Raw genomic sequence first — 24,077 nt, forward strand, 5'->3', positions numbered from 1 at the left:
CTTTACATTGTATCCTTATTTTCTACATGAGAAAAAGCCTAATCACAGAAAACAAAAACTCACTACTGATCCAGACATTTTTGAAAAGGTTTATTCCCTTTACTTTTAATTACATCTCTATTTACAGTATTTCAAACATCAGAGTTGCTTCAAATCGCTCACTAAAGTAGCAATGTTAGCTTCTATCTTCACTTTAAGGGGGAAGTGTTAGGCTCATCTCTCGTTCCCTCTCAAAGTTAAAAACACCCAAAGACATCCATCAAATGGTAAACATGTCTCTTAAAACACAAAAGTTCAAACCTGTCCTCCTCTGATGCCGCTTGTCAGGTGCGATTTCTGTTATTCCAAGACTATAAATCCTGGCCTTGAGCAGAAGGGGGGTTACATTTGGCTGTCAAAGCTTGATAACACTAAATCACAGTGGACATCTTCATTTTTCTAATTTAGTGATAATCACATTCCGCTCCTATGCTGTCCAACAGATAGTGTTTAGATCAGCCCAATTCAAATTTGTACAAAGTATTACAGCTAAATATTTCTTCTGTTGTGTGTCTAATGTTAGACAAACAAGGAGAGAATAAAATAGCTGTGAGCAGAAACCTCACCAGGATTCCTGTGAAAACTAAAAAAACAAGAGAGGACCTACCAAAGGCACGTAAAGGCAGCAACAACAGTTGCAATACAATTCAATTTATCTAATGGCTATTATTAGAAACTTGAAGCCACATTTAACTCCAATATCAACTAATGGACATCAAAACAATCAGGAATATAACTTATGTTTTTAAAGGAACTAACATGGCTGTGCAACACAAACCCTGTTGGTGGTTCTTTTCCAACTGTGTGAAAGTTACTAGAAAATATTAAATATGTACTTTGGGTTCAATTACTAGAAGTTACTGTGATAGGTTTCTGCTGGTACAGGAATGACAGATCAAGTTAGGATTGAATGCAGTGCATTTCATTATTTTTATGCTTGTTTAGTAGGAAATAATGATGTCCACTGTGCTTCACTGTTGTGTCACTCTTACACAACTCTGAACCAGGTAGGCTGATGCTTATAAAGCATGAGGAGAAGGAAAGGGTCCAAGTAAAATAAATGTTATAACCCCAAAACAGATGACAACATAGAGATGAACAGTTTTCAGCTGGCAAATAAAAAATAACTTACTGGTTCAAATTGAGTCCCTCTCCATTTTCTCAAACCAGAAGCTCAGCAGGAAATCCTCCCACTTACAAGTAGTCGGGTCAGTGTTTTAGTAATTGCCCGTCAGAACCAAATCTGCAGTAATTCTATGTTTGACCCAAGTGTCCGTGTCTCAAGAATGCACAGAACAGCAGAGTGAATCTCCACTCTGTCATTTAATCGATCCCACTCTGCTGCTGGGTGCAGCCTGACAGCCAGAGTTTGGATTATGTCGACACTCCTAAAGTTTCTTTTTGACTGAAATTGACTGAATGCTGAGGCAGGGCCGCAGAGGAAGGACAACTGCAGAGATGACCCAGTCGGGAACTGGCGTGGTGGCCAGCCAGTGCCAGTTAGAATGTGTAGCCAGCAGGGGGCGCTTTGTCATCTTTGTTGCTCTCCAGAGAGAAAGGGGGAATCCTGACGTCGAAGTGGGAGCCATCGGTTCTCTCAATACGAAACGTTCCCCTGGAGAAAAACAACAAGAGTGAATGACTACAGAATCAAAACACTTTGTTTATAACACATTTATAGACAATCTATAATTCTGGTCAGACACATGGAAACAATTATTGCCAATGACATGAATGCTACATTACTCTTGTTTTAGCCTATTTAAATGGGTCAAATAGATTTTTATGTTCCTGTGTTTGTAATTTTGTTTAATCAAAACATGAATCTCTTGTAAATGAGATCTTGGATCTGCATAGAAGCAGCATTCAGCTTCTATGCACCACAAATCTGGAATAAATTTCCTGAAAACTGCAAAACAGCTGAAACACCGAGTTCCTTTAAATCCAGACTTAAAACACAGCTACTTTTGAAACATTATAAATGAAACATTGATAAATATTCTGATGTGTAATAATGCCACCAGACAAAATGTTATGTGTCTATTGTTGACTGCGTCTTCTGACTGTATTTTTGTGTTTTTACGATTTAAAGCAAACTGCTGAAATGTGCAAATAAACTTGATTGATTGACTGATTGAACTAGATGACTTGTATAAACAAAAAAGGTTCAAATAAATAACTATGAACTTTTATTTTGACCTTCTAACTAAACATGTTTAATATAACGTACAACAAAACACAATGTTAAGACAATAAATAAAAAAATTTTGAAACTAGGGGTCTTTATTGAACCTGTACATTTCCTGTAAGTAGAGAGACAGGAGAACTGGAATACATGCAGCAAACGGCCTCAGATCGGAGATCGAACCACATCAAGGACTACAATCTCTGACTGCGGGGCAGTAATTTTTTAAACAGATAAACTGCATTGACTTTATATTTCTTCCAACCCACACAGCATAAAAATAACACAAACTGCTCAAATACATAAACATCCCTTCTGATATTTGGATACATGTCCTTTAGTAAGTTGCAACTCAACCTGTCATCAACAAACTGTTTGCATCATTCTGGTTGGACATATGACCAATCAATCCATCAAAACCAGTAGAGATCATCTAAATAAGATGGTTTTTGTGGCATGGACTCAGCTTTTAAAACTAGGCCTAGTGCCAAACTTCATTTTCTTTCATCTGATTGTTTGGGTCGGATGGTTGAAACTTGAAAACAACAGGACAATGAATGTGTATGTGTATGCTGAGACTGCAAATGCAGCGTGTGGAGCAGCGTTCTCACCACATATGACCACTTGGCGCTTGTAGAGACACATGGCTGCTGTACTGGAAGGCCGGCTGCTCTTTAGATAGCACAGGCTCCTGTAAGCACAAACACAGAAACACTGCAAACAGGAAACAATGAAGACACACAGACACACACGCATGCTCTATTTTTATCCCTGGTAAATAATAGCTGTACAATAAGAGGTTCAGAATAAAAAATAAATAAAAAAATTTTAAAACCCAGCTGACGTTAAATAATTTCTTTATTCTGATCTTGAAGAAAATAAGTGGTTAACCTCTGGGTCTAAACTGAACACTCCCACTTGGTTTAAACACGTTTTAATAATCAAAATTACAGGAAACTATGACTTGAAATATTTCACTATGTGATGAATCTCAATACGAAAGATTCATCACATAGTGAATGAATCAAGTTTCACCTGAAATAAGTGATAAAACCCCCCCGATCTTTTTCAAAATGTACTAATTTTTTGAGGTGTAGATGAATGAAGACAGCGCTGGTTTTAAACTTCTGTATGCAGAATATGAGCTTCCTGTGTTAAATGCCTGTCAGAGTAGATACAACAGAGTTAATATTCTTGCTAATATCAACTTATACTTTTTATAATTTAGCTATGTGATTAGAAAAGAGCACATTAATCAACATTACCACATTTGTAGCAATGTAAAAATATGTAGAAATTGGAACAATAGCTAAATTTCATCATTTGTCCTAAGTTGGCACAAAAAACAAAAACGCAAAATGCACAGGACAGATCAGTGTTACACCATAAAACGGTCTGTGTATAATATTCTGCATGAGAAGCAGTAGAAAACAAAATGTAATGAGTGTTTATTTTATATTTTTGTGTCAGCTTATGATTCAGGATCAATATAAATAAATGTCATAACATTTTTATACCTGCATTACCAATGTAGTTTCTAATTTAATCAGCAGCAGGAGTGCCGTAATTGTCGCTTTTCTGTTTATTTGGACACTGTTTTGCTTTTAAAGAGACCTCTAGGTCAGTGTTTCCCAAGCCTGGTCCTCAAGGCACACTGTCCTACATGTTTTAGAGGTTTCCCTGCTTTAATGTGCCTGATTCAACTGATTGCAGTTCAACAAACGCCTGTTAATCAGTCATCAATTGAAATCAGCTGGACTGAAGCAAGGAAATACCTAAAACATGCAAGGCAGTGTGCCTTGAGGACCAGGGTTGGGAAACACTGCTCTAGGTCAGATACACCTACCCCTACAAAATAAAAGCACGCTGCTCGGTTACTCACCCTGCCTACGACGCCTCGGCCCCGGACCGTCTCCAGGGTTCCCGACAGGCTGAAGATCCTCCAGTGCCTCTCTCTCAGCTGAACCACCTCGCTACCCAGATTCTCCAGGCGGATACAGTAGCGCCACTGCAGGAAGGCAACACATGTTCAAACTGTTCACTTGAAGCTGTCGTCGTTTCCAACACTGCATGTAACTCACCCAGTACACGTGGGAGTTCTGGGCCTCCTGAGAACCAGAAAAACAAATCATTAGATTTTCAGTAGAAAGAAAACAACAGATCAGTTCCTCCAGGATGTTGCCATGTTTCTTTGTGATTGCTAAGGCATAAAGTTACTGATGTTGTGGCACTGCTTTCTAAACGTGGTGGTCAAAGTTGCACATTTTTTGCCAAAGTTAACAAAGCCAATATTTAAAGTACAAGTACCATTTCCAAGTACATTCTTGAAATAGATGCCTTAAATCCCGAGGAGGAGTTAAAGTGCAAACGAATGAATTGAATGTGTCAAACTGAAGGCCTGGCTGCCAAATATGGCCCAAAATAGCTTTTTACGTGTCCCTAGACTCTAGAAAGTCCCATAAATAGATCCTTAAAGATAAGAGTTGGGTATTTTAATATTATTTCATCAATTTAATCAAAGCAGTTTTCATTTATACGCTGCAAAACTACATCAGTGTGAAAAAATGTGAAACATTATTTAACTTTAATTTATCACTGAATGCAGAAAGAGCTTTTTATTAATATATTAAGAATCTCTTAATGGGTTTTATCAATACTTTCTGCCACAACTGGCTCTTTTAAAACATTCATAATCTTGATAAGGTCCAAAATGAAACTGAGTTTGCCAAAAGAAAGGGGAAAAAGGTAAATGTTACACGTTTTCATCTTGCAGGTTCGGTTTTCAAGAGATGTGAAACAGGAAGTTAAATTACAAGAGGGATATGAGGATTGGTCAAAATTCAGTCGAGTTGGTCAGAAAAGAAGGAAATACAGAAAATGTTGCAGTCAGATTAGCAGAGAAGTCACAATGACGGGTGAAAATGGTAAGATTAGCGAACGATAATTTTGATTTAATAATTGCGATCGCAACACCTTGATGAGACTGACATACTGAGGAACTCTGAGCAGATGGACCCACCCTCATTCCCATGTAGAAGGGGATAACGGTGACCCTGATGTTCTCTGTGGTCTCCCTGTGGACGTCAGACAGCTCCAACCAGGGGTGGTTCTTCTCCTGCCAGGCCTTCAGGGTGTCTCTGGGTGTAAATGGGGGAGCTAAGGTGTGAAGATGACAAAAACACAAATTTACCATTAACTTATTGAAATTTATTTTAGTTTATAACACCTACATGCACAGATTCTAAATCCACAGTCACTAAAACAAACAAGGAGGCGGCCATCAGTTTTCTAGAGCAGGAATCTAGGAAAATAAAGTCTGCTTATGATTTTTGATAAATATCTACTGTCGAAAATGTGTTCTCACGCTTAAAGAACCATCATTTCATTTTTCATTTTATTTGAATATTTGTAGAAAATGTTATAAAACTGAAGTTTCTATATTTTTACCTGATGTCTAATATCAAAGTCAAAATTTTAAAAGCTGATTCTGAAGAAGCACATAATTTTCAACCTAGTGACAAACACCTAAAAATATTACTGGTTGTTTTTGGAGTCATTCAAATCATTGCAATTATTCCATTAAAAAAAATCTGAAAAACTGCTAGAACCTGCATTTGTTATTACATCTTTACTTAAATACATTAGTTAGTTGTTTATTTCTTTTTGTCAAATTCATGATGAGCCACTGTGGAAGGTCCAAAGATCCTTGTTATAGAGGAAAAACCTTTACATCTGCTTCTCTTTTCTGATTCAACTCAAAGCTGTCGCAGTGATTTAGCATTCAATGTGAACATGAGAGAAGTCTGATGCAGAAAGCAGAAGAAGACAGTGAGTGTTTACATTTTGCCGGGTTGTACATGAGGAAGCGCTCAAACAGTTCATGCTGGATTGGGACCTGCTCTGCTGAGTTGTAAGGCAGGATGTCTTCATGGCTCACATAGTCCAGACCTGGAGGAGGAACGAACACATGAACACACACGGTCACATGACAGCAACACACAACAGTAGGAAGCCTGAACTTCAGAGCTCCGTTTAAACATGCAAGTAAATTAAATCAAATCACAGATTCAGTCCAACTCCCCTCAATTCATTGCATGGTAGATTAAAGCAAGCTCAATAATTTGTATCAGCATAATTTATCATTTTCTCTTTCTACCAAAAACTGGATGACAAAATGATTCAGTCTGGTGTTTTGGTCTCAACTAGACCTTTTTTTAAGGACAATTTTGTTTACAGAGACTCATAATTAATTTTTTTCCCCTATATTTGTTTATTTGGATATTTAACATGTCTTCCGATTCCAGAATTACATTTTAGATTCGTTAGAATTTAAAGGTTACTAATCTTTAAGAATGTGTTCTTGCATTATTATGTCATTACCATTACATTGCTTGAAAATGGTCACAAAACAACAATATTATCGTTTATCGCATTAATTTCTGGGACAATTTATCATCCAGCAAAATTAGTTATCCCGACAGGCCTAGATATCATAGACCATTCTGGGCTTTTGAGTAATAACTTTTAGCCTTTAAGCTGCTTCAATATCAGTCTTGTTATCTATAGTTTCCTGAAAAAAATTAAAAACACAATGCTAATTTTGCAAAGTGGATCGGCTACTTCACTGCTTTTTTTGTATCATCTGAAGTTATTTAGACCATTTTTGTTTCAAAATCTGTAACTTTAGGTCAAATAAGTATCCTAGATTAAATATTTATTACTTTGAGCAGTTTATGAACTTTGGTATCTTTATTTTTGTTGACTAGACCCAATCTAAGGACCACAGTTTAGCTTTACCTCATATATGGATGAAACAGGGAGTAAAATGGTTTGACTTTTTAAATTAATTACATTTTTTATTAATATTCAGCAAGTCAAAACCAAAATAAAACATACACAAATATTAAACAAAATGTGCAAGTTGGCAAATTATAGAAAATGATGTCAAAAGGACAGTATTTACAAGGTACTAAAAGAATTTTGTTGTTTTGTTGAAGAAATAATCAGTTTATACATATAAAAACAAATCCTACCTTTTCAACCCTGTTTAAAACATTATATTAGAAATATGTAAGTCAGATCCTTGAGTGTCAGTATTGCTGGTTACCTGGGATGGCGTACAAGGCTCTGCTGTCGTCATGGTTGGCCAGAAATGTCACTGCCTCAGTCTGAGACCTCTGAGACTGTCGAACACAAAAAAATTCACAACTACACTTTCAAAAATACCTGCGACAATAACATTAAATCTAACGCACAACAACAATGTGTCACAGCTACAAAGATGAAGCTCTGACTTGTCTAATGTGGTTTAACTTTCAGAACAATAATAAGAAGCATTTAAATAATGGTTATTAATTTAAGGTTAATCACTGATCAGCAAATATTCTTAATCAAAAACAGCTTACTGAATCTATTAAAATGCATAAAAATATCTATTTTAACTGACGACCATCATTCGCCCAAACATCTTCTAGCTGTAAACTTATCAATAAGATTCTGCAGCTAAACAGCAGTAAGAAAGGCACCAGTATTATTAATGTTCTTATGTATAGTTGCAGTTAATTTACATTATGTGTTAATAATTTAATGATGCACTGAATGCATGTGGAGGAAATCCTTAGTGTTTTAACCTGAAGCAAGATCCGTTCTGTTAGCTTATTTAAATGTAGATCAACAAAGAATATTTCTTTAGATTAACTAAAAGAACCAATTTTCCTTGACGATATTATAATTGTCTTAGAGAAATGACCAAACAAATCTTGGTGTCTTTACCCAAAACAATTTGACAATTCCTGTTTGGACTCAATATTCTTCAATACACAAAGTTTTACGTAAAAACAAACAGCAGCAGCTTCAGGCTGAACAAAGTGACTGCTACTTACTATGTGAGGGCAGTCCCTGGTGTCAATGAGGACCTGGTAGTAGGTGTGAGTCTTCCCCTTCACCTCCTTAGAGCCGTGGGCTCCGGGCGGCTCGGGTTTGCTGTGGGAGGAAATTTTACTTCAATAACCTCTCAAACAAAGCTACTAAACTTTAAGAGCAAGTCTGAAATGCGGGGTTACTTGTCGGACACCGGAGGAGTGATGTCCCGGTCATAGAGGCGGGCGTGCCACGGAAACAAGACAATGCCTCTATAGCCAAATACACTGTGGAGAAATAGCTGAGAAGACAACAACAACAAGGAAAGAGAAAATAGATCAATCCCTGAGATACAGCATAGATTAGATGGGATTACATATGCAAAAATAAGACTGACAGATTTATTTATAAAAAAAATGTCTGAAGTGTAATGAAGAGATCTTCATTACTGGTACCATCTTTACTTAAGTAACTTTTAAGAGCACCTTTGCACTTCAAACATGGATTTGCACATCAATAACAATGTGTGTACAAGTTTTAACTATTTAACGCTCTAAATCCAGCCACTAATGGCCGCCATGTCAAGCTACGCGCTCTGCTGGAGGATCATCAGAAAGCCTTACCTGTCCTGTTTCATATTTCCCATGCTGCTTCACTGCTTCAAACACACCGACAGGCTCCAAAATCTTTCCTTCAGGCCTGTTCCTGCCAAAATACAGGCAACACAGTTACACACACAAATAGACACAAACACGCAGCTACTAGTCAGTCGGTATTAACCACAAAACACAAGGTGTGGTAAAAACAACCACTGATTCGTAAAGAAAAAGGCCCAATCCCAACTCCAGCCCTGACAGAAACACCAGAGTGTCAATCTTCAACACACAACGCTCGAACAGTGATGATGACGATAACAGCTGGTCACTTCGAGTGAATAACACTCACACTTGTGAAAGCTAATCTTCACAGCACAGATGAAGGGGCGGATTAATGATTGGGATATATGGACGAGAGGATTTAATATCACGCAGTAAGTTGCTTTCAGGTTTTGGCTTTTGACTATTGCAAAAACAATCACCACAAGGTAACTGGATTTTGCTGTGAGAAATACGGTTATAAAAACGAGCCAAGCTCCAAATCAAGGATTTTAATCTTAAATGAAAGCATAAACATTAAATACTGCCAGAAAATATGTTAAGATGTATTATTATTTTAAGATATTAGAGTGGAGTACAACACAAAAAAGGAAGTATGAAACGACATATTTTTCTGGGTAGGTGGAAGGGCTGAAACAGTTAATCGAATAAATTTTGATGAATTATTAAAGTAATTAATCTAGTAATCAGTTGTTAACAGGAGTATACGGATTCAAAAAAAGCCATTTGCTGAAAAAACAACATATTCAGAGCAGTAATTAAACCAAAACTGTAGAAAATAATAATAATTTTGCATTTCAGATTAAAAAAAAGCTTTTTTGTCTGTAAATATGTTCAACCTAGAACTCCTAAAGTGGCATAGTTTTAGTTTCAAATCCCGTAAAAAAAATCCTCTAAGCATATTTGCTATCCAATTATTAATCTGTCAATCCAAAAATAACCAACACTGTATTGATGTTAAGATCAGCAGAAAGGGGGCTTTCACATGTTAATAGAAGTTTTTGAAAACTTTGTCCACATATAATAAAGTTTGTGGTTGTAATGTAATAAAATGTGTGTTTTATGTGTTTGTTGAATCCTGTCTCACCCCTGAGAGCCACAAACATCCGTTAGCTATATTTAAGTTTCTCTAGGCTAAAGGTCAGCTGCTAAACCTTTGAGTGACGTGCAAAACTAAACACCAACTGCTATTTATTGCGTGTAAACAATAACCAATGAAGAGTCTAGAAAATATGTGTACTTTTAAACAAGAAAAGATGATTTATTATAAGAAAGTTTAAGATTTAACAACAATTAACGGATCCAATAACCGATGCAAAATGCGCTGGAATGACCTCATGCACTGAAACACATCCCATCTTTTAAATAACAAATGCCACAACACTAACCCCCATAAATTCACCTTGTAAGCTAACAAAAATATGACAGCAGTAAAGGGTAACTAAAAACTGGAGAACTGTTGCTATTGCAGAATCAGAGGGGGCTCAAGCCCACCCACATCTACTTGTGATGTTTAAAGTTAACAGGATCCCTCTTCGTTCGATTTCGAGAATCATTTCTGGCTACACCGACTGACTTTTCTGGAAAAACACCAATTTCCTTAAACTAACAAGTCACAACTGCAGCTCTGAGCTCCCAGAAGCAGCGCCAACCCCATCAAAACCTGTTCAGGAAGCAAAACGGTCAAAGTCAAAATGAGTGTGCCAACGTTTCTATTAATAGTTAGTAAGCCTGGATCACATGACCGGATTAAGAGAGGCAAAAGACACAAAAATGTGCTGGGTCATGGTTTGTTAGGATAGCTTCATGTGTTATCTGGTCAAAACAACACAAACACACAAGATGTAAGTTGAAGTTAAAACACTCACTCTAGCCAATACCAGAGGTTCTCACTGTGGAGCAGCTTTTACATAAATAAGCAACATTTTTCTGACTTTTAAAGGCAATTTTGTTTTAAAATAACATGAGCAGAGTCAAGAACATCAATCTCCATTTCTACAGCCCAACATTTCCTTTACCCCTCTTACTAAAATTTCGTCAATGCAAAATATTCCTTTTTGTAGGGAAACCTCAAACTGAAATCTGATCTTGAGAACGTTAGCACAAGCAAGCAGACTTCAACATGTTTCATAACAAAGAAAGTCTGTGGTAAATATCTGTGGTTTAATTACATAACTCAGAGAGGCAACAGTTTGCTGCATCTTTTCTTCAAATCAGAAAGCTTTTGAAAGGTTTTACAGCTGTCATAATGAGAATAGCTCGTTGTGAGATGTGTTGTGAGGATTATCAGAGGATGACAGGATGTCCTCTGCAGTGTAATGTTTGTTTTATTGTTTCTGGAGCTGACTGTGTCTGATAATGGTCAATTCGGCAGTTAATCCATTCACTATTTTGCATCCCAAACTTTGTTTTCAAAACACACCCTGTATTAAATCACACCCTGTTCCGATTAAATTGGCTCTTATCTCTCGATTCGTGACATATGATGGATTATAGTCCTGATTAAACCAAAACAACAGAGTGACCTTCTCAGCATAGATATGATTTCCTTACAGTTCACAATTAGTAGATTATAGAAAGATATTTTCTATAATCTACTAATTATAGAAATGTTCCACTACAAACTGACGCCTTTTGCATTTGATAAAAACAGAAAAATCTCCAAAGGTACTACAGTGCTTTGCGGTACATTCATTCATTTTTAACAGGTTTTGCACACATATAATGTTGAACACAAACATTTTCAGAGAGCCATCAGGTGTTTTATAGGGTACAATCTTTAGTTTCCTTGTGCTGGCGTAGTGAAGAAAACATCTGCATATCCTCACAAGCATTAAATGTTATCAGACATTTTATATTCTAAATGACATCATAAAAAACAACTTGAGTCGCATTATTAACAAGGTAGTGCTGGTGACTGACCATATTTGATGTTTCAGGCGTATTCAAGTCAGTTGTCTATCTTCCCAGTAGTGACCTATCACTCTTAAAAGTTCTCCGTTTTGCCTGGATTTGCCAGAATGCACAAGTCTCAACAAGGGAAAATCCTAACAAACATTACCAGGCACTTCACTGGTATTTGTGAAATCATCATAGTCATAATTTACTATAAAATATATTGCAAGGGAAGCAGAGACTTAAATTAATCTCAACAGGGTAGCAATTATGGTTGCTACTTTGTTTGTTTTTAAAATACATAATTGCTAACGTATTTAAAAATAAACACACAAAAACAAACATCATCAAAATACAAAAGGCATTATTTACATGCCTAAAACGGTTTTCTTCCCATTACAATTAACTGGCCTTTACTAAATAGATTTAGGATATTATTAAGGCTCCAGAAAAGCTTCTTAGAGGCTAAGCTAATCAAGTGGCCACTGACGACATTGTCTCAATGTGGAAACTGTGTGTTTGCCAAAGTTAAACAGACAAACAACCAACTGACTTAAACGTTTTTAAAGTAAATATGCAACAATAACACTGTGGAAAGTTGACTGAAAGTTTACACAACTTATTATAATCACATTAAACGTGTTTTGTTGTTTTCTGATAGGAAAAACAACAGTGGATTTGCAATCCGGACTCCACTTAACAATTGAAGTTTAGCAGAATGCATCCGCAGCTTTTTAAAAAATTCTTCCAGATTGCATTCAACTCACAACTTTTCTATAGAAGATGACTTCATAAAATATGTGGGGGTGTTGTTCATGATATCCAGCATTCAATGATTTGACTTAGCAGGCTGGAGGCGCTTGGATCAGGCAGTTGTTGCTCAACCCATGCTGGCTGCTTGGCTAGCTAGCATGAACTGGACGATCAGTAGATTTCGTTAGTTTCTAACGCCGAAAATTATCCCTTATAGTACACCTAGCGTACATAATATCCAAAAGTCTGCTCTGCGAGAATGACCAAAGCTTTGCTTTTCTGGGGCCAGATAAGTAAGCTTGACGGACCTAGCTACAGCCTCTCGTGTGTGTATGTGTGTGTGTTAGCTTTGACAGAAGGACGCTATGTCTCTTACCGTGACGACATAAACCTCTTTTGTTGAACACCGCCAAGCAGCCCGCAGGCTCGGCATTGTAACCGTGGCTTGTACACCTCAAAGCCGATGTTAATGTCAGTGACACTCAGTATTCTATGGGAGTGTTTTCTGCTGTATTTGCTGACACCGCTAAGCAGCCCTCTACGTAGTGCACAGGCGGCCATCTTTCCTTTCTGCCTGAGCGATCGTACGCGCACACAAACCGGGATGCTGCCTTCACGGAACGTTCATAAAGTGGCAGTAACGAGATTCTGGCCGCTAAACTCTGCACTCCGCATATTTTTTATTATTATTTTGCTTATTGAGGCAGTTATAAATTGCTCATGTTGATACACTGAAGAAAAACTGGCTGGTTTGTATGAATTTAAGCAACTATGCACAAACTTGTCAGAAAGGAGTTTCCGGTAAACGAGCGAACCATGAATGCGCCAACAATGTTAACGTGTAACGTAACGAACAAAATTCGTGGTGATAAAAATGGTATTTCTGACATTATTAACAAAACATAGCAAAAAAGTTTATTTCCAAAACCCAATAAGGTTCTATATTTAAAATATATTTTAAAAAATAAATAAAACTTGTCACGTGGGTCTGAGTGTTGCTGCGTTCCAGTTGTACTCAGAACTTGGAAATTCCGACTTCCCAGTGGGAAAAATCATCTGGAAAGCCTTCAGAAGTCAGATTTCCCACGGATAAATTGGGAGTACCTCCTGCTATCCCCAGTTACGTATTGTAAGACATACTTTGCGTTTTAATATGGCCGCTTCTCGCATCAGCAGTAGTAAGACGTGGTAGAAACACGATTACTTTACAAAGCCCGCATGTAAGAGTGCGTCTAAAATCAATGTTACATGTAGCATCCACAACTATAAACTGGACTTATAAGAGGTACTGCAAATGCCTATGAGCATCGCTATGTTGAAATTCCTCTTTAACTGATGTCAAACCCAGGTTGGAGCTCAGACTTCCGAGGTAACTAGAACGCAACATATGTCACAAGACAAACATGGCCGCGTATATTTGTATAACATCGAGCTCCTAGTATTCGACGAAAGCCAACATTGAATGACCTCAATTGTTAATACAAACTGCGCGTCTCCAGGCACTTTGTGCGTAATTCAGAGCAGGACTGAGGATTTACACAGCTGTGTCGTTTAGCGGTAGTCTTCTTAGTCTTTATTAGCTTCATTGACATTATGGCATCTTCATTTGTTGTTGGAGACAAATTCAGAAGTCGGGTGACAAAGTTGCTGGGAACCCCGGACTCATCCCTGCCTGAAGGACTTAAAGAAGAACTGATGGAGATCCTGAAAAAACCACAGCCAGCAGTCCTGCCTTTCAGCACAGCAAGGAAACTGAAGAAACACCTTCAGGATAAAGGTGAACGGAAACACGACTGTGGTGCTCAGTAATAATATTACATCCTTTAGTGCACATAAAGTAACTCTTCATGGTATTTTTAAGGCCATCCTTTCTATCTTCATCAATTACTGGAAGACAGCTCACTGCACCTGCCTGAAGTCGTGAAGCCTCCCAGAGTAAGAGCATTACTCTACATAACATTAACTACACCTGGCCAACACTACATAATTAACATTTGTTGGAATATTATTCAATATTTTTTGTATGTTATGGCTTCAAGTCCACACATTGATGACAGCTCTAGCAGTGGCTAACATGCAGCTCATATTCCACATCTTAAACCAATAACATTTTAGCACCTCCCTTTCAAAAGTAAGACCATGCACGTCTCAATGGGCCTTACAAGATGATTAAGAGTAAAGAAAGAAGTAAGAAAAAAATATTATATTGAAATAAGTTACATTAAAATATAGGATTTTGTATTACATACATTTCACATCTAAGAACCAATTACAAATAAAATGACCAAATACTCCCTTGTGGCATAACAGCAGGAGGTTCTTTAAGCCTAACTTGCCAATACCAAATTTTTTTTATTTTGTAAGTTACTAATATTGGGGTGAGTATTGTTAACCACATTGGTTTCAGTCACTAAGAATGAAGTCCTGAGGAGCTCCATATTTGATCTTTGTTTGCTGATATTTACAGTTTTTCACAAAGTATCTTCAGCCTGCAAAGTAAAATTAAACTGTTTCACCACAGCATTAATAAATCCTAACTACTTTTCTAAACTATCGTTCAGTGTATTATAATCAACTGTATCAAATATGGCAATAAGATCCGCCAAGATGTAAATTAAAGCACAGAGACTTTAATTAAAAACTAGTCTCATTATTGTCTTAATGAAATTAAAGTCTGACTTTTGGTTCTTATTTCAGAATCCTGAGTTAGTGGCACGTCTTGAGAAGATCAAAGCAAAACTGGCTAATGAGGAATACAACAGGATGACGCGTAATGTCAACACTCAGGTGCATGTTAAGACTGTATGGATGAGAAAACGCAATGCTGAACTAAACCTGCATCCAAGTTCTTATCAAAAATATTTCTGTTTTTATTGTTAGGAAATTAACCGAAATGGTACACTTGCAGATTTTGGTCAGCAAGGTCAGCGTGTGACACCTTCTTTCTTTTTCATGTTGGTAACAGGCTTTAAACTGTGTGACTTGAACTGGTTTTATTCCCTTTTCTCCTCAGTGCGCTCGGTAAAAGCAGTGGTGGTGACTGTTTTCAACTTCCTGGTGACTTTAGTTGCTGCTTTTGCTTGCTCCTACATGGGAAGCCAGTATTTATTTACTGAAACCGCAGCGGTAAGGGAACATTCAGTCTTACATGAATTCTAATCTATTCTAGCTATTGCCTTTTTTTAATAACAGTGTAGATTTAAATAATTTTTAACAAAAAAACAAAATTCTGGAAATTGTGGTGTGCATGTTTATTTATACCCCTTTACTCTGATACCACCAAATGATACCAATTATTTTGATGATTAATTAATTTAATTGGATAAAACATTGACAAATTTTGCAGATTTTTTTATTCAATCATTTTTATACAATAATAGAAATACATTGCTTTATACACATAAACAAATTATTCAAGGTAAGGTAATTTTATTTAGCACATTTTCAGCAACAAGGCAGTTCAAAGTGCTTTACATGAATTAGAAGAAAAAGCAAGTGAAACAACAAACCAAAAGAAAGACAAAAAGGTAAAAGTATAAAACTACATATTGGTTCCCCATGTTTAATAAGAATAAGTAGTACATAATTTATAAACTAGTGGGTGTTTCTCTGGATTCTTGTTCTGATAAAAACTAGAGTTTGGTTCTCTATGTTTGATCTACAAAGTAGATCAAACATACAGTTCTAGAACAAACTGTCTATGTTTGTTCTAGATTTGTAAACTAGAAGTAGCTTCTCTAGGTTTCAATTCCTTTTTTAAATAAGAAAACATTTTATTGCTTAAAATGGAAAATCATTTAGTGTAAGCATTTAGTGCATCATTTGTTTAAAAGGATGCGTCTGGAGCTTAAAAATAATTCTTACATCAACATGTGAAAAAGTAAACCTTTTGCTTGACTGAACGCTGATACAGTATAATGTTAATATGTTGATTTAGTTTTTGCTCAAACATTTTTTTACTCATGAACCTGGCAAAAATAGTTTATTATTTTCCTTCAAATTCACAATTATTAAATGTTTCTATTGGTCTGTCACATTAAATTGAAGTTTGTTATTGTGACAAATTGTGAAATATTTACATGTGAATAGCTCAATCAGGCCCAACCTTCATGCTAATAATTTCCTTGGTTTAACAAAACATTTCAGCTGTATATACTAGAAACTGCATTTACTTGTGTTCTTTTGTTATTGAGTTAAATTTGTCCCTAACAGGCATCTGTTAACTATTATTTGTGTTTGTTTCAGAGGGTGATATCAGCTGTGATTGCTGCATCTGTAGTTGGACTGGCTGAGCTCTATGTCCTGGTCCGGACCATGGAGGGAGAACTAGGGGAACCATAGCAACTGTAAAAAAAAAAAACATACAGATGTTTAGATTTTTGTCTTTTTTAATTCTATTTATTTTTAATTCATTTGTTGAATTTTCTCCAGTCAAACATGATTCTGAGTTTTATCATGTTACTTACATTCTTCACTTGTTTGTTATTCCAAACTTTTTGTTTTTCTATCCTGTTGATGTTGTTTTTGTTCAATTGTTTTCAAATACAATCATATCTAATACATTTTTTTAAGACTCAATAAAACTAGAAGTTATTTTTTTCCAACTACAGAAAAAGTTGAAAATAGATGTAAAGTATTGTGTTTTCTTTAATTCAGGTTGCTGTTTGGGAATCAACCTAGATGAAAAAGCAACAAAAACAATTCATTAATTGGCTGTAATATCAGATTTTTAAACCTCAATGATCAACAACACACATCTAATTTAAAATCTGATCAGTTTTTTCCTGATCTCTTCTCCAGATATGAATTCATGTTTTTGTAAACCACACCACTCTTGTCAAGTCCTGATATATCAGTGGATGGATTAAAAGATGTAACCACATCTGGAATACAATAAAGTATCCTCCTAAGATCTGAGATTTGACACCCGGATTAAAGGTTTATTGAAAGATTATTTGGTATTAAAGATGATTATGATATAGAGCGATCTGTGTCCAGCTCTCCTGTCTGTCATGTTTGCCTCAGTATTATACCCCTCTCATGTAATATTTCAAAACTTAAATCCATACCAAATTACTTAGCCTGTAAGCTGATAGACCTTGAGCTCTGGCTTTAATTTAGTTCTTATTTTTCTTTTTTCATTTCCTCTTGTTCATCTAAACCCCCTGATTCTTAGAATACAGAGAGTTATGGAAAATATTTTGATATAGGAAAATAATTATTCCTGTCATCATATCTTACCCCAAGTAATCATTTTAATCGGTATTACTTTGGAAGGATAATACTCATGGGTCACAGCAGTTAAACATGTCATGCAGAAAAACACAAGCCTGCATCTGGGAGGACAAAACTTCGCTTAAGGTTCACTTGAAGGTGGATCAAATGGTTTTATATATTCTAAATATACAAATAAACATTTCGAATAAACAGATTTATGTTTGTTTGCTGCTTGTTGTTGCTTTTAATCAGCCCACGTCCACATTCAAAGACACTACTAGCAAAGATGTATAAAAAAAAAATCCCTAGACTAATGTATCTTTTTGGATTAGTTTAATGTTACCTAAACTTTTTTTAAGTTCCTGTATATTGTGGATGATTGAGAATGATTTTTTTTCATAAAGTAAAATTGGCCATTTGATTAATCTGGCATTTTTATTGATGTTCAGCTGTATAAAAAACAGTCAAAAACAGTCAAGTAATTGTGTAAATTAGTTTTGGTTGAAGGCCTTTTTTATCAGCTGAAAATAATTTAAAAATCTTCATATTTTCATTATATTATTTTAAGCCATTATACATTTTACTATGTACTACTACATTACTGAGCTTAAAGCAGGTTAAGCAGTTACAGTTTCATCAGCTACACCAATAGGACACTAACATTTAAGCAGAATAATGTTATTCAAATAATATAAGTGTTACTGAGCTGTAAACCACATGTAAATTGTACGTATTTATTTTTCTTATCATGTTGAGCTGTTGGCACAAAATTCATCAAGTTTTGACGAAAAGGATTAAAGATGTTTTGTGTTTTCTGACATGTTTGAAATAAATCTCTAATAATCCAATCTGATTTAATGCAATAGTCAGAAAATTCTATCCAACTTTTTTCAATTAGTAGTTGAAAACAAAAACACTGGTGTGCTCTAAGACTGTAATATTTGTCAGATTTGAACATGAGGTGTGTTGCTTTTTGACATCTTATATTTTACTTTATGTTACCAGACAGATTTTACATTAAATTATTCATTGACTCCACAAGCAAGAACAATAGCTAAACTCACTTTTCAAAAATAAAATAAAACTGGCTAGTCAGTTAGCTAGTTAGCTAACTAGCAGATTAGCTAGCTGGCTAGTTCATCAAATAATAGCCAAACAGTTAGCAAAACAGTTAACCAAAAATAGTCAAATTGTTAGCCTGTTAGTTTGCCAGTTAGCGAACTAACTCAAACCTGATTTAATAAAGGTGGGGTTTACTTTGTCACAAACAAAATAACCATTCTCCATACTGTGGTTGACTTAGTCTGATGTGAAATGTAGCTCCATAATCTGAACATTTAATGCTTCATCCGTGTTATACGCAGGAATTATGGAGTCAAAAAAGTTCAAACCTGGTTTAATAAATTACTACATGTGTAAAACCAAAAATAATTAGCTTCAGCCAAACATTACAATGTAGGTGTGGGATAATATCCTAATTTTTTTATATTGATTACAAAACAGCATGACAACCTGACAGACAACAACAACAGCAGTACTATTTAACAATCTGGTATAAAATCAGCAGGCAAGAAGGATAGAAACAAAAAAACAAACTTGGCGGTTTTAGATTATATTAATAATCTATTACTATTATTTCAGTAATAGATTATTCTGTCCGTTTCATTGATGTTTAATCGATTAATCAGATTAAAACATATTTAACCACTTAAGTCTTATAAAAGCAATTTTAGAAATACATGATAAGATGCAAATAAACATGAATCCATTAATTTTTAAATAAGAAAATAAACATTTTATTGCCTAAAATGGAATAAAATAAGTGTATTTTCATTTATTGCATGCTTGTTCATTTATAGCTAAGGATGCATCTGCACCTGAAAAATATTTCTGCTTAACTTAAAATCTCCACAGTGTAGAGCTGATCTAATAATTAGATGCCAGATGAATTTTTTACACAGAATTTGAACCCAGTGACGCTGTGCCACTCGAGGAGATTAGCATATTCACAGACAAAGGTGTGTGTGTGTGGGGGGGGGAGATTTTAATGTGTATTTTTTTGTACAGTTTTGGCTTAATACCTGTGTTTCTCTTTCAGCAAAATGACCCTTTTAATTCTGTATACTCCAGTTAACGATTAATCAATTGCTAAATTGGACAGGAATGGGTCCAAATATGTTCATTGGTCATCAGAACTCAAGAAAATTGGTCACAATGGCAGCATTGTAGATCAGATCTGAAATGTAACCCATGGAAGTCTGAGGTCCTATTTGTGGATGATGATGATGATGGCGGTGGCCTTGACCTTGAGTGACCTCCCAGTACATTGGTTGAGGGTGTGAAGGGACAACCTGGTCTACTGAGCTGTGTCCTCCAGCTCCAGAGTTGCCTCCATACATGTGCTGATGGGTCAGAGGTGGAGCCAGGCTCTGAGTTTTGAAGTTTGTAAACGCCTGGTAGGAGCGCGTGGAGGGATGGTGATGACTCTGCCTGCTGATTGGCTGCGGAAACGATCCAGTAATGAAGCTGCTGAATCTCGAGCCCAGCTGCTGCTCTTCATCCCAGCGGTGACCGTCTGGTGCTTTGGAGCAGCTCTGGAGCAGCTTCGGCGGCGGCTGCTGAGGAAGGGACGGACACGCAGGAGGCGTGGACGACGCCTGGTTGCTATAAATCTGAATCCAGTCTGAGTAAAGCGGAGGCACCTCCTCACAGGAGTGGCTCTGATCCTGCCTGAATATATCTGCCAGGCTGGTTGTGGCTGGATAAGTGGAGGCCCCATGTCCAGCAGGGGGCTCCAGGAAACCCCGACCCCCCCCTTCGGACTTGGTGGGTCTGCTGAGTCTGCCTGTTTTGATACTTCTGGCTCTTCTGTTCTGAAACCAGACCTGGTAGGGAGAAAATGAGGCTGATCATGGTCTCCGTCTGTCAATATTTGGATCTAATGGGCATTTCTAAAGGAACCGGGTTAACATAACTTTAAATTGAACTTTATGGGCTTTTCTACAGTTGAATATAAATGTGGGTAGTTTGTTTTTTTTAAAAGTAACTCAAGATTATATTTGATATTAATTGGTTAAAAAAAAATTGAAACACCTTGATGAGGTCAATTGAACACTGCCAATGGCTTTTTAAATTTTTTCACCATTTAATATTGGTGACAATATATATGTTGTCACCAATATTAAATGGTGAAAATGCTATTATCACCAATTAGCATTTTAGTTGGTGAAAAATATTAATTACACTTTATAAAATTTTATTGATATTCCTAATTACTCCTAATTTATTCACATAACTACACACAGATAAACTAAAACTGAATGGAAATACACTGAAAAAAGAAAATAGTTGAACCAACTTAATTGAATTGCTTCAATTGGTAACAAATAATTCAATTGGGTTTATCCAACTTAAATTAAGTTGGTTTAACTTGACAAATTTAAGTCAGTCTTACTCAAATCATTTAGTAAACTAACAAATGATATTTTTATAGGGTTATTTTGGCTCAGGCAGCCTTTATTTGAGAGTAGTTAGACAGGAAATTGGGTAATGAAAAAGAGGGAATGCATGCAGCTAAGGTAATCAGGCCAGGAACTGAACCTGCGGTGACCGCATCGAGGACTAAAGTCTCCTTATGTGAGTTGTCCTCTACCCCTGCACCACCCTGGTCGGTGTAGGATCTGTCTCTGGTGGAGCTTGTGTCATGATGTCAGAATTAGGATACGAACATGGTATTGAATATAATTGTTTCAAGTAAAATCAAAGTAAAACGTTCCTTTAAGCTAAAAAACTATAAATTAAATTAATTCAACACAAAAAAGTAAGTTGTCCTCATGAAACTAAAATAATTAAGTGAGATTAATGTAAATAAATCCATAACATGAACTACAGCCCAAATACACTTTTTAGCATGTAATGAGCGTTTTAGCTCCTCATTAACAGCTAGTGTACAACATTCTGATTTGTTAAAGTTGGAGACTGAATCCCACCTGTATCTTGCTCTCTGGCAGGTGTGTGTGTGCAGCCAGCCTCTCCCTGAGGGTGATGTCCGGGTACGGAGTCACAGCGAAGGCCTGCTCCAGCTCAGACAGCTGGGCTCGACTGAATATGGTCCTCTTCCTTTTCCTCTGGCCCTCCATCAAAGCGGGGCATCTGTCTGCCTCCTGAGAGGACGCAGTGCTCTCACTCCGACCATCTTAGGGCAACAAATCACACAGAAAACTGAGAAACATAAATACACTACAATATTAAAATCTTGTGTTAGAAAAAAAGGGAAAGAATGGAGAACTGTTTTGGTGGACGAAAGATTTATATAGAACACATAACTGTACAAGGAGAATTTATGTTTATGTTATGAATTTTAAAAACGTATTTATTTCTTGAGCCAGGCTTTTTGATTTTACAGTTTTTTAATAATAAAAACTGTAATTTTTTTATTATTAAAAACATTTTACAGTTTTTAATAATAAAAACTGTAAAATGTAACAATTTTACAGTTTTTATTATTAAAGCTGGCATCTACCAAATAGCAAGAACAATAATAATCATAAATGGACTGAATTTATTTGGTGCTTTTCTATTCATACCAACTCTATGTTGCACAGATTCATACACCGATACACGCATCAGCAGAAAACTTGTGGCTAAGTGCCTGGAAGCAACTAGGACAATTAATCAGGTTAAATAGTAATTAACCTGAGTTAACCTGAGTAATTAACCTGACGAATCAATTATTGAAATAATTGTCAACTAATGTAGTAGTCAATTAATTATTTACTGGAATATATAGACTCAAAAAAGGCTATTGATTGAAAAAAAAACCTAATTGAAATCAGAGCAGTTATTGAGCTAAAACTGTTCAAACTATATACACATTTTGCAAAAAGCTTATTTCTTCGTAAATATGTTCCACTCAGATCTGTTGAAAAATAATCATTCCCTACAATATATTGATGTTAAATCAGGCAGAAATAACTGAGCTTTTCACATGGTGACATTAGAAGGTTTTTTTAGCTGCAGATTCATCCTTTCATCCTTTTTATTCAGAAACCTGCAAAACAGCCGAAACGTTGAGTTCCTTTAAATCAAGATTAAAAACCTAACGTTTAGTGTTGCCTTTGATTAAAAACAACTGGAACATTGATTACTATATTTGATAATAATTATTCCTGATGATAGTAATGACAGCATTTGACAGTGTAATGTTTGTTTCTTGTTTCATGATTGGTTACTGTATTATGTTTTATCATGAAAAGCACTTTGAACTCCCTTACTGCGAAATGTGCTGTAGAAATAAACTTGACATGATTTTGCTTCAAACGATCAAGTGTACACTAAAGGAAAGCAATGTTATTGCATTTTAGGCAATAAAATCTTTATTTTCTTATTTTGAAAAGTAATTGAATTATTTGTTTATTTACATTTTTAGGGTATTTTTTAAATGTACAAAATAAACTTAAGTGGTTAAACAAAAAATCTCCAGAATGAGCCATTTGTTTATCCATTTAATTGTCAGAATAATCAGTTATTAAAATAATTATTAGTTACAACCATAGAATCAACTACTCCTTCTCACTGAGCCATATATATAATATATGTAATAATATTTCTTGTATTTTTCTTTTTTCAATTTGAAACTGTCTTCAACTGCAGATGATTAACTTTGACAGTTTTATTGCAGTAATCTAACTGTGGTCAGCAGACTACAAGCATCATCTCCTCTCACCTTTGCAGGCCTCCTGTTCTCCAAACAGCATCTTCAGATCCACCAGCTCCTTCTGCTGCTTCTGCTTGATCAGAGGGAACTCAGAGTCCAAAAACACGGCCATCGCTTCGTCACCCACGCAGAGACGCAAACCTCTGCTGCGCTGCGTCCGCAGAGGCTGACGATGAGGAGGAGTCGGGGGCTTGTTATATCCTGCTCCAGATTATACGGGGCTCTGCAGAGGAAGGTGTTCCACGGACCTCGATAATCCTCAGTTATTGACAGGCAGGTTTTCATGTCACACCAAGATGTCTTCAGTTGTTTCCATCATATTTACACAGCTCTGCAGCTTTGTTCAACAAACTAATATCAGGGAATTCAATTAAAAGAATGGATGTTTTAAAACCCAATATTATTCCCTTTTTGTTGACCAAAAAATTCAGTTTGATGCTAAAAAAAAAAAATCTTTATTTTTACCAAATGTTGAATATTTTTCTCCAAGTAGGTCATGGGTTTTTTTTAATCTAGTAAACTCTGAACACCCCCATTTCCCCACAAACAAGTCCCAGATTAAGACTCCTGATAATCTTTGGGATCAACATGACATCATGCCATCATATAAATATACCTCATTTCAGAGAATATATAAAGTATCAGAACGAATTTAAGATCTCTGAACTTGATTGAGGCATATTTAAATTGACGATGCAGTTTTTATCTTTAGATTCCACTGCGATACATCTTTTAAAACTTTATATTTTTCCATCTT

The 24,077-nt window shown here is 35.9% G+C and overlaps 3 protein-coding genes across 5 annotated transcripts; 1 reads left to right on the forward strand and 2 right to left on the reverse strand.

Annotated features, from left to right (window-relative positions):
- Positions 1-75: 75 nt before the first annotated feature.
- poldip2 (polymerase (DNA-directed), delta interacting protein 2) lies at positions 76-12,971 on the reverse strand. 2 transcript variants are annotated; one of them, XM_032590615.1, is made up of 11 exons: positions 12,764-12,971; positions 8,707-8,782; positions 8,287-8,384; positions 8,107-8,206; positions 7,332-7,407; positions 6,065-6,172; positions 5,244-5,380; positions 4,306-4,332; positions 4,107-4,232; positions 2,836-2,915; positions 76-1,654 (listed from the first exon to the last, which is right to left on the reverse strand). In XM_032590615.1, exons 1-11 carry the CDS (start codon positions 12,946-12,948, stop codon positions 1,540-1,542), a joined length of 1,128 nt encoding a protein of 375 aa, XP_032446506.1. In that variant the 5' UTR covers positions 12,949-12,971; the 3' UTR covers positions 76-1,539. The 2 variants fall into 2 exon arrangements, with proteins under 2 accessions (XP_032446506.1, XP_032446505.1); XM_032590614.1 differs by having other exon boundaries at positions 8,707-8,788.
- Positions 12,972-13,752: 781 nt separating this feature from the next.
- On the forward strand, positions 13,753-17,818 carry vma12 (vacuolar ATPase assembly factor VMA12). 2 transcript variants are annotated; one of them, XM_032590617.1, is made up of 7 exons: positions 13,754-13,893; positions 14,006-14,164; positions 14,249-14,322; positions 15,085-15,174; positions 15,268-15,310; positions 15,401-15,513; positions 16,633-17,818. In XM_032590617.1, exons 2-7 carry the CDS (start codon positions 14,083-14,085, stop codon positions 16,726-16,728), a joined length of 498 nt encoding a protein of 165 aa, XP_032446508.1. In that variant the 5' UTR covers positions 13,754-13,893; positions 14,006-14,082; the 3' UTR covers positions 16,729-17,818. The 2 variants fall into 2 exon arrangements, with proteins under 2 accessions (XP_032446507.1, XP_032446508.1); XM_032590616.1 differs by having other exon boundaries at positions 13,753-14,164.
- Positions 17,819-19,457: 1,639 nt separating this feature from the next.
- Positions 19,458-23,797, reverse strand: sebox (SEBOX homeobox). Its single transcript, XM_032545559.1, has 3 exons — positions 23,330-23,797; positions 21,594-21,799; positions 19,458-20,489 (listed from the first exon to the last, which is right to left on the reverse strand). The coding sequence occupies exons 1-3, from the start codon at positions 23,430-23,432 to the stop codon at positions 19,794-19,796; spliced, it is 1,005 nt and encodes a 334-aa protein (XP_032401450.1). The 5' UTR covers positions 23,433-23,797; the 3' UTR covers positions 19,458-19,793.
- Positions 23,798-24,077: the final 280 nt, after the last annotated feature.

This window comes from Xiphophorus hellerii, chromosome 18, assembly GCF_003331165.1.
Source record: "Xiphophorus hellerii strain 12219 chromosome 18, Xiphophorus_hellerii-4.1, whole genome shotgun sequence".
NCBI lineage: Eukaryota > Metazoa > Chordata > Actinopteri > Cyprinodontiformes > Poeciliidae > Xiphophorus > Xiphophorus hellerii.